Below are 17,300 nucleotides of genomic sequence, written 5' to 3'. Positions count from 1 at the left end.
TGCATTTTTGTTTAATAGGCAAAAATAATATTTTCATCTTTGCAACATCTCGGCTGTCATGTTCAATTGATGTTCTACATTCTGTCATATACTGATGAGCCAAAACATTATGACCATCCCCACATTTTTCAATGAAATTGTTGGATGACGGGGAAGACACCTGATTAAGTGGGATGGGTATTTAACCGATGCTGGAGAAGGTAAGAAATCATCCTTGCACTTACTTATGCAAGTGATGGGAAAGGCCGTTGATCTCAGTGAATCTGATAAAGGGCAGATTATAATATCCAGAAGACTCAGAATAAGTATCTCCAAAACTGTAGAGCTGGTAGGTTGTTCAAAATCTGCCATTGTTATTATTTATGCAAAGTGGATAAATGATAGTATAAAACCAACAGTAGATGCCAAGGTGATGGATATCTACATGTCATCAAAGAAAAAGGACTGTCTTGCTTGGTACAGTAAAATTGGCACCACAGTAGCTCAGCTGACAGCCCAATATAATGCAGGTACAAGTGTTTTGGAACACATAGTTCAGTGGACACTGTTGGATATGGGACTGTGCGGCAGATGTCCCACTTGTGTACTTCTATCAATGAGAGCTGTAGCTATGGTTTTCAGCACCTGGGGACAACTGAAGATATCATGCCCCCTCCTGTTTGCCAAGAATGGAAAACATTTCATTCTAAAAATCTGTAACATCAGTTTGGTGCCCACTCAAAGCTGTGCCCGGGACAAATGTCCCTTGTCCCCTCTAGCTGCAACTCTGCTGTTGACTAAACGTTACTGTCAACTATGCCTACAATGGAATTGAGAACATCAAGATTGGACCATGGATATGTGGAAAACAGTTTCCTGGTCTGATTAATCACAATTTTTCATTCATCACACCGATGGTCGTGTCAGACTATGCTGTCTCCCAGCTGAACACTTGCTGCTCCTTGTACAGCAGGTCACACACAGGCTGGTGGTGGCTGTATTATGCTTTGGAAGATGTTCTCATGGGTTACTCCGACACTCTTAGTTATGGTAGAATAGAGAACATAATTGTGGATCAGTTGCACTCTTACATGGCATCTGTCTTTCCAACTAGAAATGGAATCTTCCAGCAGGACACGTTAGAAGGCTCAAATTGTGCTGGAGTGGTTCGAGAAGCATAAGGATGAATTTCAATTAATATCCTGGCCCACATAACTCACTGGATCTTAACCCAATACAGCACCTTTGGGATGTCATGGAGTGATTCTGGATGTAACAGCTCAGGCACCACCATGTCAGAATATCTCGAATTCGCATTACCGCTGCTTAGACATTTGATACAATCTGTCTCCAGTCATCTACCAAGAACTTGTGTCGTCCATGCCAAGGCGAGTTGCAGCTGTTTTGAAATCGCACAATGTGGGTTTGAGTAGGTGGTTATAATGTTTTGGCTCTTCCGTGTATAGCGCCCATGTAACTGAATGTATTTTCAATAGTGAGGTCCATGGAAGGAAGCTAAAACAAATTAAATTTAATCCGTCAATACTAGTCTTTTTGTTTTCCATTTGTTTCTGTATAAGACAAATAACTAAATATTTGATAGTTTCAGACTTCTAAATGTACCAGAAATGTTTTCATCTTTTGACATGACATATGGCAAATTATCCACTAATTTCATCAAAACAAAGAAAATAGTTGTTTTACAATGCAGAACAGGATTCATACCACTGAATCTCTTTCTTTTAAGGATTGCTTTTTTTGGGGGGGGGTACTTATTTGCAACATCTTTTAACCTCCCCAGAATTCTTATAATTTTTGGAGTTTCTGCACCGGTAAAAATAAATTACAGATATTAATCCTCTATCCATACAATGATAAGGCAAATACGGTTTTGAACACTGCACATAACAATAATTACTTGTAAACTCTACACACAAAAAAAGGGAGGAACAGTTCTATATCTCCCGGACTACTGGTCGGTTGATGAAATTTAATTTGCGTTTTTATGTCTCAAAAGCACTACCTAGGATATATGTTAGATTCATAGACAGTATTGTTCTAACATAGTTATTTTATTTTGTCTCACTGGATCTTTTCTGAAATAACACACCGATTTTTATTCCATATTTCGACTCTTCGATTCAAATTCTGCCTAAATATTACATTTTGTAAACTTTAGTGAGAAACTTACCAAGAAATTAAAAAATTTAATTTGACATATATTTTCACTCTGTGCAACTTGGCAAAATTCTTAATTTATGGTAATTTATTTTCCTTTCCTTTTTGTTGTGCACAAGTGGGTAAGAAGGTGCATCTTTTATTTTTTCAAATAATTTGAACAAAGTGTTTACACCACATCTGTCGCTAATAACAAATATGCCTCATTTCAAAACATGCCTATATATAAATTCATGTATATCTTGGGAAATTTTGAATAAAAAACTAATTTTTTACAGGTATGCATCTACTAAGGTGATATTAATTTTTTTTTTTTTTTTTTTTAAGGTTATACAGTAAAATCTAGCAATGGGAAATTTTTGTAACGCCCCCTTTCTTTGGTATCATAGGTTAAATATGTGCTTATTTTGCTTAATCTAGTTCTGATCATTATTGATAGAAAATGTAATGAATAAGAAGAAAGACAAAATGTTGGCAGCTAATATGAAAGAGTAGCATGAAAATCTTATAGCACATATTTAAAAAAATTAGAATACACATATGTTTTAAACAAAGAAATAAGAAAGAAAGGCATTACAAATTATAAGACTTTCATTACACTTTTCAGAAATAAAAATGTTGGTAGATATTAGGTGAGAGTAGGGTTTTGATAAGAATTCATTTGATTCACATTAGAGCGAAATGTAAACTACCTAATTAAATACAGTACAAAGTCTGAAATCCCTACGTACATTATCTGGAATGATCTAAAATCCTGACCTCAAAAACCACCATTTTTTCTCGTAGGCTTTACGCATGCACATTTGATTCCCCTTCCGCGCATAACAAAACATCTAGAGAGTTCCCAATTATTAATTTCACTTCGACACTAAATAAAATACCTTGTTATTGAAGAAACAATAATTTTAGCATAAATTTTTATAAACAGTAATTTGACTCCATTGCTGTGTATCTGCTTGACATCTATCTCAAAATGAAACATTCCACATAGATACATCGTGGATCTGATGCCAACCTGGCAAAGCATTATTTATTATATTTTCCTTTCATCATTGCATGTTTTTCAAAATATGACAACTTGTCCCGGCCCTCAATACAGCTTAAATATATGTGGAAATTTACTTATTCAGAACTCTGATAAGCCTTAAGCATGTGCAAGAAATAAACATAATAAATAACTAAACTAATACAATTCAGGCTTAATTGTCTCTGCACGATAGAAGCAAGATAAAATTTAACGGAACAACTTGTCGTTAGTCGCCAAGCTCATGATGCATAGCCAAATATGTATAGTGCAGGACAGCTAAATTTGATGATGATGATAGGCACGAATTTTAAAGGCTTTCGGATATCGCAAAATAAAGGTGAAATTTTCCAATTAACGGATTTTGTAAAGACATGTGGAGAAGCAATAATAAATGAAGATGATATAAAAGAAATTTTTCATTGTAATGACAATGCTTCTCAATCATCAATCAATTTATAAATGGTGAAATTTGTAGTATGGTTCTACTAATAGTGAAGAAAGTGACAGAGAAGTTACTGAAAATGAGAAAATTTCGATTGACAAGTTAGTCTGAATTCTCGAAACAGCAGTTAAAAGACTTCAACAATGTAACTAAACAAGAGATTATGTTTGTCTACAGAATGAAAAAGAAAGTGTTATCTCAAAAAGCAAAGCAACTTAAACAACTTACATTGAAAGAAATATTTAATAAGGTAAACAAATAAATATGAAGCTTTTTTCTGTAAGTTTTGATACCCTTTAGATCATAAATACTTCACTATTTCATAAATCACGATTTCATATTTTTTATTTTATAATTTCTACATGCCATCTTACTAGATTTAAACTGATGAACTAATATCCGGAAAAATCCCAAATCGCGATTCCGGATTTCGGACTTTGTACTGTATAATATTTTGCAATGGTCTAGAGAGAAAATTAGGGGAAGTTGGTGATACAATGTTACCTGTTAGTTTTCAGACACATCACTGACTAATGTAGTAGTTAGACCTAAACTGAAATTGCTCAGCTACACATGGCTATAATAAGTAGTGGCAGTTATGCACTTGATATGTATGGTAACTATCAGTACAGTTTTTTAAGTATTTAACAGTGAACAGTAATTTATACAGATTCTCTATAGTGCAATAGTTAAATTCCTTTCTCTTATCCTGCAATGTCATTTTTCAAAATATCCAATAATAAATCCTATTAAATTTTAAAAGAAAAATTTAGGGGAAAAGTTTCAATATCATATTTACACAAATATTTTCTTATTTCTGAGTAAATACAATATTGTAAAATTAGATATTACTTTACTGGGATCACTGCAGTTTCTTAGCTTTGAAGAATTAAAAAAAAAAAAAAAAAAAAAAAAAAAAAAAAAAAAAAAAAATTTTTTTTTTTCTTTGGCATATTTTAATTGATATTATCCATCAATGTATAGAGGAACTGGAATTTCATATCCCAAGAGTTATTTACTATTTCTACTCGCAGAAGCCATTTAATTTTATTATAATATACAAGTTTACTTCTACAGAACAAAATAATGAAAAATAGTTTTTAAAACATAACTGGAAACAACTGGTTCCACATGGATACCAATTATTAAACAAAATTTCTTTAAAGAAAAAATAATCATCACAAATTTATGACTAAATTCATGGTACTCACATATAACATTTTAGATACAACACATTTCTAACTTGAAAACATCTATCATAAATGTAAAAAGTATTGTGGAAAATAGTAACAAAAACCTACTGTTGTTGGAACAGAAACGTGTCTATTATGAGATCTTGACCTTTAGCATGGTTAAAGAATACAAAAAGACTCCAATGAATTAACCATGTTCTCTGTTGTAGTGCTACGAGTGCAGATCCAAATGGCTGAAAAAAAAAATAAAAAAATAAATGAGTTATACAACAGACCAATTTTGAAGATTTGTATAACATTTTATGATAAAAAAGTAAAATAAAAAAATACTTATTGCAGAAAAACATATTATCATACTAAGAATACAAAAAATATGCTTTTCAAGCAAACTATCATTTTGATATACAGCTTAACAGAAACTCAAGGTTCTAAAAACATATTTAAAGAAGAAAATATACTTATATTTTTAAATGATTCTTTCACTGAATTCACATAAAAATTTAACAATATATAATGCATGAAACAAGTAACTGAATTTTCAATGTAAGAATTATTTATATGCTTATGTGCATATTTCAATATCATTTATTAGGAGGTCTTCATTATAACTATATAATTCTGACTATAAATATAAAATACAAATGGTCTAAATATTATATTAAAAACACAGTACATCCTCTTTACAAGCAGCTTTACCAACTTGAGTGGATGAATTGTAATACAACAAATTAAGGTAAATGTTTATTCTCATTTTTTAGGGCTAGAAACTTTTAACTTCATTTAGGTTTTTAATCATTAGAGCATCATTACATTAATCATCAATTTTAACCCTCCTAGCATTACGGGTTTAGCCCTGAAATTTCAAAATGTCATGAATAAGTGGTATTTTCATGATTTTAATTAAAAAATGACTCTCTCATTTTGTACCTTGATTCCTTTTCTTCCAATACACATCAAAAACAAAATCAGATACAATAAAAGTTAGCAGAAATTTTTATGTATAATGAATATAGAAGGCAGCCTTCTATACGGAATTTTCCAGCCGTTATGCTGAGAGGGTTAATAGAAATTATTTTACATACTTAAATGCATCTTTTGCAGTTGAAATATATTCTTTATTTAAGAAAACAGTAATAATTTGAAATATAACATTCATGTAATGGACATTATTCAAAATTGGTAAATTAAATTAGACGAGCATTTCAGCAACTGCAGATAAAACATTTCTAGGCTTACTGAAGTGAGGAAACTGCCTTATATTTAATATGATACATAAAAATGATAATTAAATACTACAAATATCAAAATACTAAACATAGTTTAATATTCATATAATATAGAGAAAAAAATCAACTGCACACAATAAAGCATTATCTTACTATAAATTAAATAACAATTTAATATTTATTGTGTACTACACTTTATAATCTACACACTCTTCAAAATGTATACAAATAAAGAATTCTATCATTTTAGTCTTGGTCACCCTGGATGATACAATGGCTACAGAAGACTGAAATGCAAGCTCAAAACTAAGGATGCAGTTTTGATTCTTGCATAAAACTTGGCTGTATGTGCCTGTTTTCCTGGGTGTATTATTGGCTTACCCTACTGTTGCATCCTGAGCAATGTTCTCTTCTCACTTAATGCACGCTAAAAAAAAAAAAAACCTAGTGTTTTTTTTAAAGTATGAATTATAAAAATAAAGTATGAAGCATATGATTTTATAATGCATCAAATATATATAAGTTTATAATGCATTAAATGACAAGAAATTTAGAAGTAATGGAAAGTGGATTTGATGGATTATTTTAATCTAAGCAAAGCACATAGCAGTTACCTGCCACAGCTCCATTCTAGTTTTGACTGACAGCATCCAAGAGGATACAACTGTGGAGATTTTGTACTTCTCTTCCCATGTATTCAACTTATCAAAAGAACGATTTGAAGTGTATAGTGTGTTTTTAGATACTACAATTATAAATGCCCGCCTTATATGTAATTTCTGACCCCCCACTTACACACAAAAAGAACATTACAATAAATTAGCCATTGCTAACCACAAAATTTAGAGGTATGATGCTGGGAAGTATATGGGGCAATATTATGCAATCTCAGAAACAACGTAAAATCTAGGTTTCCTAAAGTACATTTTAATTAGATAAATATGGCAATAAAATCTAAAGAACCTATGCTGCAGAAGTCACAGTTACATTCATGTAGTGCTAATTTATGAGTTATGATGAAATTATTTCCTGCTGCAGCAAGATCATAAAAGATACATGTATGCCATAGACAATATATGAATTTAAAACCAAGTAAAGACTGTTAATAATAACTTAAATATTGTTGACAGTTGGGATTCTCAACCTCCCACTAATCTCTGCTTCATTTCCTAATCTGTTAATGTATTCTTTGAAGAATAATTTTCTTTTTCTTCATAAAATCAATTTTATTTTCAATGAGTTCCTCTTCAACTTAGAATTTTCAGATTTAATTACAGATTTCTGTTCTTCTAAAGAACTGTTGGAACTTAGAATGCATAGAAGAAACTGCTAATTTTATTTCTTTAACAGTATGACTACTGAGAATAAATATAAAATGATATAAGGTGAAGTCCAGCACCACAGCCAGTCTTGCAGAGTTTTTAGAATTTAGTGAAGCACCGAGCAATAAAACTTAGGCAGGCATTAAGGTATGTATGGTGCACTGAAGCATATTTGATAACCATTTTATTAAATTGTTGGTTTTCAATTTCTTTGCTTTCTTTGATTGCTTCAATGCTTGCATCTAATGGAAAAATAAGAAAATAAAAGGATGATAAACATTTTAAGAGAATGCCTTCTAGGATCAAAAGAAGAAAATTCAAATAATTTTGTTTTCACTGTTCTTCTACAAATTCTCCAGAAGGCAAGAAATTCATCATAAACTTCCTATAAAACACACCCTACCATGAAGATACTTTGAATTTCATCACATTTTTCTGGAAATTGTTGGTCTATAAATCTTGCCTTTAGACCCTTCGAATCGCAATGTCTAAAATCCAAAAGAAAAATTTTCCCTACCAATTCTGTCAGGGCAAAATGCTAGAAAACTTTTGAAAAACAAAATTCAGAAAAGAGAAGTGTAAAGTGAATTTTCAAGAGAAAACTGATATACATTTAAATATTCTGAAACAATTACATGTGGAAAAAAACTATTATCATGAAAAAATATAAAGGAAGACAAATGAAATTTATTTTTAAATAATTATAATAGCATTTTTATTTTTAGAAGTGTTTTGAAAATTACACTTTACAGCATTTGTTAGCTTGTTTATTTTTCAGAATCAAACATTACTATGTCCCCAAAATGGAAAGTAATGTCACTTTAAAATATGGCAGGAGAAAATAAAAATGTTTTACTTTATTGTTATTTGTCAATATAATTTGATACTTATTTATTATAACAGCCCCCCAAAATTGAATTGCCAATCAACCAAGATATTCCCACATCTCGCTATGAGTTCTTACTTTTCACTACAAGTTAACAGCTCAGTTGATTAGTAATTCAATTCTGGAGGTCGATATAATGAAGAACATAAAAATTTCGCAAATCTCTGAATAAAAAATTTTGTACACAAATTGATCTGAAAATCATCAAAATGTTGATAAATTGCTAAATTTAGCATCACATAATAACAAAACTTCATTCTAAAAAAGAAATTATTCTGAAACTTTTATGTTTCAATCAAGGCAGGGTGTCATGCTAAAACTCGTGTATCCACCATTTATATTAAGAAATAAGAAAGAATTCAACATTAACCCATCAAATACACATTTGTCGATGCATCGCCAAAAAATATTCCTCCAAAATGTTAATTTACACTTAAATGGCAGTGGTAAAAAAGCAGATAGAAACATCAGATGACTAAAATTAAGGACTTTTATCGATTATGGATGAAATAAAAGGACTTAAGGACCAAAAATCATTTCCAAAAAAAAACCTAGGTAATTTTAAGTACTTTTAAGGATCACACAAACCCCTGTTCTTAAATTAAAATATTATGCCCCTTAAGGCATATGAATTAAGGTTTCATCAGAATATGTTGGCAGATAACTTTTAAATTTTCACGACTTTTGTTTAAGCAGGGGGATCATTATTTCTGAATGAAAAAGGCATTATCTCACAAAGTCACTTTCAAATAAAGTATAGCTCAAGGAACTAACTTGTGCCAAATTAATATTGAATTTTTTCCCTTCTGTTTTTAGAACTATTTCTATAAACAGTTAGAAAAAATTAAATGTTCAAGAATAAAAAATTTCCATAAACGTGTATATGATTTGAAAATTATTTGCTATCTCGAAACATTTTATTCTTTTTTTCCAAGTGTCACATGTAGAGAAGCAGTGGAATAAAGGATATGCTTTTGCCCTTTCGAAGAGAAATATGCCAGAATTTAAAATTGTTATGAAACACATAATATTACAACTTCTAAATGCAAAATAAAGAACATAAATCAGTAGGTGAAAAAACCACCAATTATAACTTTAAAATGGAATAAAAGCTCCAAATAAATATTCAAAAGTATGTACTGTTTCTCAAATAAGGTCTCAAACAATAACAGAAAATCTGTTGACACAGAAATCAATCATAATCTTTAAACACGGTTATAGAAATAGTAAACAAAATAAGGATTTATTACTTTAAAAAATCTGATGTGGATGCTGCATTACTTCGTTGTATGGTCTATTACATGATACACATTATTTCCTGCACTTCATTATATCAAAAATTGCAAATTTTTAAATTATATATCCCATTCAGTTTTTGTTGTATGGGAGTCAACTTTCATATAATTTTATTTTTTCATAATGAATATAAAACTTTCCTGTATATAATTACAGGAATCAAGAGACCGCATTAATTGCCAGATTTCATTTTTTGTTAATTTTTTTTTTTTTTTTTTAAATTTGACATTACGAAAACATGAATATTTTCATCATTTAAAACACTTCTGTAATTGGAAGTATATGACTATGACTAACAACTGTAAAAATAAAGGCTGGTTAAGGACTTCTAAGCTGGGTAAACAAATGGGAATAAATATACGTCAATTTCAAAGCACAGTCATGATGCCCGAGAGGAAGACGTCTCGCCAATTATCATTTTTATTTCCAGATTTCCAGGCACACTAAAATAATTTCTCATAGACAACATACTTTTTAATCATACAGTTACTTCTCATACACATTTGTTTTCTAAAAAGAATGATGAGGCATTTTAAAGACGGGGAAGCAAAGCGAGGAGCTATTAGCAAGGTAGAAACTAGCAGAAGACGACACAGAATTAATGACGTAATTAGCTCACGAGGTTTTATATCAAAGTAGGTGCAATTCTAGAGGAAAGCTATGACTGCTCAATATTAGTTTTAGTTACTTTTTCCAAGAACTAAAAAAAAATGATGTTTTCTAAAAAGAATGATGAAGCATTTTAAAGATGGGGAAGCAAAGCGAGAAGCTATTAGCAAGGTAGAAACTAGCAGAAGGCGACACAGAATTAATGACATAATTAGCTCACCAGAGGTTTTATATCAAAGTAGGTGCAGTTCTAGAAAAAAGCTATGATTGGTCAATATTAGTTTTAGTTACTTTTTCCAAGCAGTGTTATGTAATGTCGAAAGATCTCAAATTTGGGAGAACAGATGAATTTCAGGGAAGAGCACCAAATTTAAAATGTTAATTTTAAGGTCGCCAATTACTTTTTTAAAGCAGCCATCATATTTTGTTATATCTTATATATATGTATGTTACAGACAAAGTGGGAAGTATTCACCAAATTGGAAAGCAGCCAATGTTACTGTAAATTTACCGGCCAATGTCTGATCTTTTTCTTGATTTCAGAATTTGGCCGGCGAATTTGCAAAATGGTATAAATCGGCTGAATTCGGAAAAAAAAGTCAGCAGATTGCTTTACATTTTATTAAATATAAATGATGAAAATCACTTACGACAGTGTTAAGCTCATAAAATATAGTAAATTACCTACGGCTTTCATCACAACAAAATAAACTCATATGGCATTCCGAATTACACAACAGTTGGTTCTTCCTGCATTTATAGTGATTTGTTGAGCACTTAGTACGGCAACTGCATCGAGCGTAGTTAGTGACTAAATAGACGTGATGGTGTGTAGCGACCATGATAATTGAGTATAAACTTTATTTTCCTGCGCATATTAAGTCACATGATCATCATGAATAGTCACCATCTTTACCCAGCATACTAGTCACATCTGCTGTAGTCATGGGACAGCCTGTGGGAGAATAATATAAATACTTTAAACTGAAATGCCTTTACCACATCAAGCTTTGCCCAAAGAATCCTGGCTAGTTTGTGAAATGGCCAGTGAAAGAAGAATATGCAATATTAATTGCAAGTACATCTAACTTTGACCATACCTCTCAGCCAAATTGCAAACTGGCCACTTAATTAGGGAGCCAGCCGAACTTCGGGCTTTGGCTGTTACATATATATATGTGTTTGTACTGCCAATTGCAATAAAAAAGGGCAGTGTACAACTAGATGTTAAAGCAATCCTAGACACAAAATTTCAATACTCTATGGCTAATCGTTTTTCGAGTTTTGCAAGATACATATGTATATATGTACAGATGTTATGGAAAAATCCCTTCTGAATCCATTTTACAATTTGTTTTATAAAAAAATTTCTTTATTCTGTTCATGCATACAGATGTCACACACACACACACACACACAAAAGTTGAAATGAATTTGGAAGCGGCTGAAATGTATATTTCCAATGAAATATGATACCCGAATTTTTTTGTGATTACAGTACTTCCTTTACTTCGTACAACCAGAATTCCTTTACTTCGTACAAGGAAGTTGGGGGGGGGAAGAAGAGAGAGAAGCACATTAACTGGCTTTTGTCAAGGTATGTGGCTGAATATAGAAAATACTGTGCAGCCCTTTATGAACATCATTTAGCATGACTTTTAATGCAGCAGTGTTTTACCTAAACAATTGAAAAAATGACAACATATTATCAAAAAACAATGAGGAAAAATGTACAGGTTAGGTTCTGAGAATGCTAAGTGTAATATTAGATGAATTACTTAGATTGCATTGTGAACGCAATAACCTTTAGATACATACAAATGTGAGAGTAGAAATGTGTGATCTGTGAAGGAAAATATAAGATCAAAGTTAACTTACCCCAAACACGATAATTCAAATATCACAAGGAAATTAATTATTTTTATTTTAGCATCACTATTTCAGAATAAGCACTAAAGATCAAATAAGATATTTGCCAGAGAGACGAATGCAAGGTACTTAAACAGAATCACACCCGGAACATCTAACAAGTGACTTGATGCACATTACTAATATAACGCTGAACTCATCATTATCAGAGTCAATCTTCATCCATCAATATGAAACAAAAATTCTGTAGAAGTTGGAACCATCCAAAAATTGGGCCGTCAATAAGCATATTCGGTAAACGATAATATTTGGTCTCTATATCGAAGAACAGAAAACACATGCGCATTGCTTACTTACGAAGCAGAGTAATCTTAAAAAGATAATGTGGCTGGAAAGAAGAATTATTAACAGCAGCAATATTCTACAATTCTGGAGAAATCTTTTATAGCATTGTACCTTCAAGCCAAAATCTTACGAAAGGTTCCATGATGTTATCAGGCAGCATTCAAAGAAGAAGGGGCAGGGAAAAAAACATTTCCTCGCATTGCATTGGCAGAAGAGGAACAACCAGAAAGCCGTCCTACACTCCGAACACCAGCAGCAGAAGAGAGCAAGAAACCGGTTGTTACATTCTGACTTGCCATCCTGTGGTTGTGATTAACACACCTGACGCTTAAATAATGTGGAGGCTTGCCTGCACACTAAGAAAGTTTTTACACAGGATTTATGATTGTTACAGGTTTTTACTGTAACAGAAAATTTAAAATGAGAAAAAGTGCTAAAATCAACTCATCATGCTTTCTAGAAGATGTTTTTTGCCTGATATTTACAGAAATATTTCACTTCTTTATCCCAATGACTTCCAAAGCAAAACCCTGTTAACCAAGACAAAACTACGAATACTATTTTGATACTTTGAGAGCTACTGCTGTATTCCTTGAAAAAATGAAGGCAGTCAAAGGAGCTGAAAGCACACCTTTTCAATACATTTTTACCCGTGCCTTTCACATCTTGAAAAGAACCTTCCCTCTTTATGAACTATGACTGAAGAACTCAGGAAAGTAATTAAAGAAGAATGGAAAACAATACCTTTGGAAATTTTATAAAAAGGTCTACCATTGAAAGTCACAGTCCAGAAAATACACCATCAGGTTGAATACTTAAAAATAATAAATATCTGCATTTTAAATATTAATTAAATAGCTCCAAATTATTCTAAAAATGTGTTAACATATATGCTGTAACTTCTGTTTAGTGATATAGCTGAGTAAAGCATCAGATTCACAAATTAGGAATTAACTTCTACATAAAACAATAGATCCTGTTTAGTAATTCCTTCTTTTAGCACGTGATGGAATTGATAGCTGGACATATGATAATTGGTCAGTTTATTTTATAGGATGATTAACATATGGCTCAGAAGGTGTATTTCAAAGCCCATGTTTTGCCACACAACCTCTTAAGAGAACATTTAATATATTTTGACTATGTATACCAGAATTCAACTAAATTCATAAAAAATTTTAAAATCACAGTCCAGTTTTGAAAGACAGACTGGATTTAAAGACTGTTTAATATAGATATCTAGATAATATACATCAAACTATCAGTAAAATAAGTATGGGAAACTCACATTACTGTCAATAAATTCTTTCAGACGATTCAGGTCGTCCAAGGCAGTATCCCAATTCTGCATTAAAATTTCAGATGCTAATTTTCCCCACATTCCATTCAAGTAGTTTTTATCTGTTGATGGCACCTGCACAAAAAAACAATGATTTTTATAAAGCAACATTATTAAACTTCAGAAAGATATAAGTAATACAAAACTACAGTAATAAACATATGCATAGGATATTAAAAATATTTTTAATATTTATCTTTTTTTATGAAAAATCTATCACAGATTAGGATATATTTGGTAAAATTCAACTTTATGGGTGTCAAGAATTAAAGACTTATTTTAAAAAAAAAGTCTGAAAGCTTTCCGATTTTATATTACCAACAAAAGGGCATTCCCGCTCCCCAACGTTTTGTGTGTTACCTTTATTTAATAAATACCATGTTCTTAGCAACTTAAACCCTAAAATTAAATTCAACAGCAATATCACAAAATATTTGTAAAGAGCATATCTTTAGAATTCAGAAGAGAAATCTAGCGCACTGCAGATTAAATGTCTCTAGTCTAGATTAAATGTCTCTAGTGTCTTGTTTTCCACAATACAAGAAACATACATGCAGATTTTTCATAATTTCTGTAAATATAATGCAGGGTTCTAATATTTGGTGGCAAGTGGCAACAATTTGAAAAGTGAACTGTCCTTTTTTCATGTTGCCATAACTCGGGGAAAAGAAACAATAATACAAAAACTTAATATTAAGATAAATTTTTATCAACTGCAAGAAATTTATGTTATAATTTGAAGTTTTACACATAACATTTTAAAATTACCACCAAGAGTTCAGTTTTACTTACACTATACTTATAACAAATCTGGCTTGAAAAAGCAAATTTATTTTATTACTTTATTTATTATTAAATTTATTTTATGTTTTTCAATAAGCAAATCAGTGTTCTCACCAGTTTCTGAGCTCTTTATCTCCTAATTTGTCAATCTCTCAACAATATACCTATGAGATTTTACATGATCTGGTAAAAGTTGAATAGTCTAACACCCCTGACAGACGAAGCAAATTATTGCTATGTTTGAAGGTAACAACAAACTCAGATAAAGGTTTAAATAAACCTCTGTTTTAAAAAGAACTTAAAATATAAAAGCATATTCTTATGCTAGCAAAATCAACTACAGCTTGTGGTGATGTAATTAAACATGAACAGTCAAATTCAAACTAAAGATACGGACTAGTAGTCAAAGACTACACATTTTAATTTCAGTGTAAGCTGATTCAGTAACTCTATGATCATAACAAATTCAAATATCGGCAGCGATAACACAAAGACGAATAATTAAAAATTATCAGAGCTTGCAGGAACTAATGCAACATGGTAGCAGAAGCCAGAAACAAACTTTAGCCTTACAATCCCAAAACCTCAGTTTAAAAAATATCTAATTGATTTGCATTCTGGTGAGGAAATGAAAAACGGAAGTTATACTAAAGGCGGAAATTATTAACAACTGGTTCAATTACATAATAATAACTGTACATGTCTCTGAAGAATAATTTTCATTCTCTTTATGTATTCAGTTTCTTATACATTTCCTCTTAATTTTTGGATTTAATTAAATATTTCTGTTATTCTAAAAAACTAAATGTGTTTTGAATAGAAAAAGCCACTAATTTTATTCTTTAGTAATATGAACATTCTGAATAAATATGAAATGATATTTGGTAAGGACCAGTTCCAGAGCTGGTGTGGCAGAATTTTTAGAATTTAGTGATACACCAAGCAACAAAATCTAGAAACGGCAAAGCTTTTAGAATTTAAAATGGCATCAAGCAGCAGAATTTAGGATCCACAGAGAGATTGCATCAGGTGGCAAAATGTCTAGTGCCAGCCCTGTGTATGATGCATTGAGACAGATGAATCTTTTAAATTGTTAATTTCTTAATAAGAAAATTCATTTTTATAAATGTTTGTCCATGTGATAAGATAAGAAGCATTTTTGATATTTTTCCATGCTTGTGTCTAGTGAAAAGTACAGAAAATAAAGAGAAGATAAACATGGGGGGGGGGGAGGGAACAGACTTCCAATAAAAGAAATAAAACAGTCAAATATTATGTTTTCATTGTTTTCCAAAAAGTAAGAAATTCATCATAAACTTTCTGTAAAATACATTCATTATGTGTTAATACAATGAAGACATTTTTGTGGAATTATAGGTCTATAAATCTTGCTCTCAAATCCTTATAAACTTTCCAAGTTGTAATGTCTAAAATCCCAAAGGAAAATTACCCCTACCAATTCTGTAACATGAAAAAGGCAGTAATATTTTTAGTGTGTGGAGGGGGAACCAGAAGAAAAAAGTGTAAAACTGATTTTATAGAGGAAGCATGCATATTCTGAGACAATTACATGGAAAAAACTCTTACCATGAAAAAATTGTTTCATAAACTGTGCTTTATAGCATTTATTACCTTGTTTATTTTTAAGATTCGAAATATTGAATAATAAGTTGCCGAAATGGAAAGAGTCCCGGAAGCATATAAGCGAAATGTACACTGCTAGGACAACGGCTTGAATTTGGCCAATGACAATCTAGATGAGGGTCACCATTAACTCCGCCCACATGAGTGATGTCACATTTCTGACGTTTGTTTACATTCTGCTGTTCGGCGTTATGAACTGCGTTTTTCGAATGTGTATTTAGTTTTTCGGAATGAAAGTGTTTATATATATATGCTCATATATCTGTATATAACGATTTAATTTAAACGAATATTCCACAATATGTGAAGAAAACATATATTTATTTTCTCATATGTCTAACATTTTTCAGTATCATACTCAAATAGACTAGAAAAATAGCTCACCCCGTAGAATAGTAACAGGACTGTAAGAGCAAAACTATTGTAATGTAAGCATATTACTATCCAGTTTGTATGTACTTGATAAAAATAATATTGTAAAGTAGTTTAAATGATACTGAAAATCCAGTCAATGTGTAAATGAATTACAAGTTTACTTTGATTATATCAGTAAAAGTATTGTAAATATGAATTCAGATAATGTTTAAATGTACACATGAATTTATGTAATTTGTACAAGACCATGTTTGTAATCAACATATCTTTGATACACAGGCCTTGTATGCCCATGTAATATTTATATTTTTACACAGAGGAAATATTCCCTTCTGCCAGGATGACTAGTAACACTGTAAGACTTTTACAACAAAGTCAGGTCAGTGATTATCTCAGGCGGCGCTCAGTATCATACTCAAATATAAAACTTCATGCTATATTTAAAATTTATGTATGTATATGTATATATATATCAATATACCAGAGCCTGATCTTTACATTAAAAAAAAATCACATCGCAGGAATCTAAATTTGAGATTCACATTACATGCATTTCATTTAAATTTATATAATTTTAATTTCAGCTTCAACATTATTCCTAGATCAAATCTTAACATGGACTATTTAGACTGGTATGTTAAGTTCTACATTTAGAAAAACTTCCTTCCCTGCAAAAAAGGTACCCATCAGCAGCGAGCAGTAAAGCCGCTGAAGACTGGTAGTTCGGTCTGAGGTTCGAATCCCGCGAATAGGCTGGCTACATGGAATTTTTAATGGTTTTCCCCAT

The 17,300-nt window shown here is 31.2% G+C and overlaps 1 protein-coding gene across 4 annotated transcripts in view; it reads right to left on the bottom strand.

Annotated features, from left to right (window-relative positions):
• The window catches only part of eIF3e (eukaryotic translation initiation factor 3 subunit e), an 84,351-nt gene that overhangs the window by 25,922 nt on the left and 41,129 nt on the right, over window positions 1–17,300 (bottom strand). For all 4 annotated transcript variants that reach the window (XM_085813589.1, XM_035352268.2, XM_035352260.2 and 1 more), the window contains exons 6-7: window positions 13,661–13,786; window positions 4,928–5,052 (exon numbers count right to left, since the gene is read on the bottom strand). In XM_085813589.1, the coding sequence (XP_085669715.1) occupies window positions 4,928–5,052; window positions 13,661–13,786 (251 nt within the window). The remainder of the gene's footprint in view (window positions 1–4,927; window positions 5,053–13,660; window positions 13,787–17,300) is intronic.

The sequence above is a fragment of the Stegodyphus dumicola genome, chromosome 3 (assembly GCF_044657685.1).
Source record: "Stegodyphus dumicola isolate Sdum_Otavi_A_Nest chromosome 3, ASM4465768v1".
Lineage (NCBI taxonomy): Eukaryota > Metazoa > Arthropoda > Arachnida > Araneae > Eresidae > Stegodyphus > Stegodyphus dumicola.
Note: the sequence above shows the minus strand (reverse complement) of the source record. Positions and strands in the feature narration are given on the sequence as shown.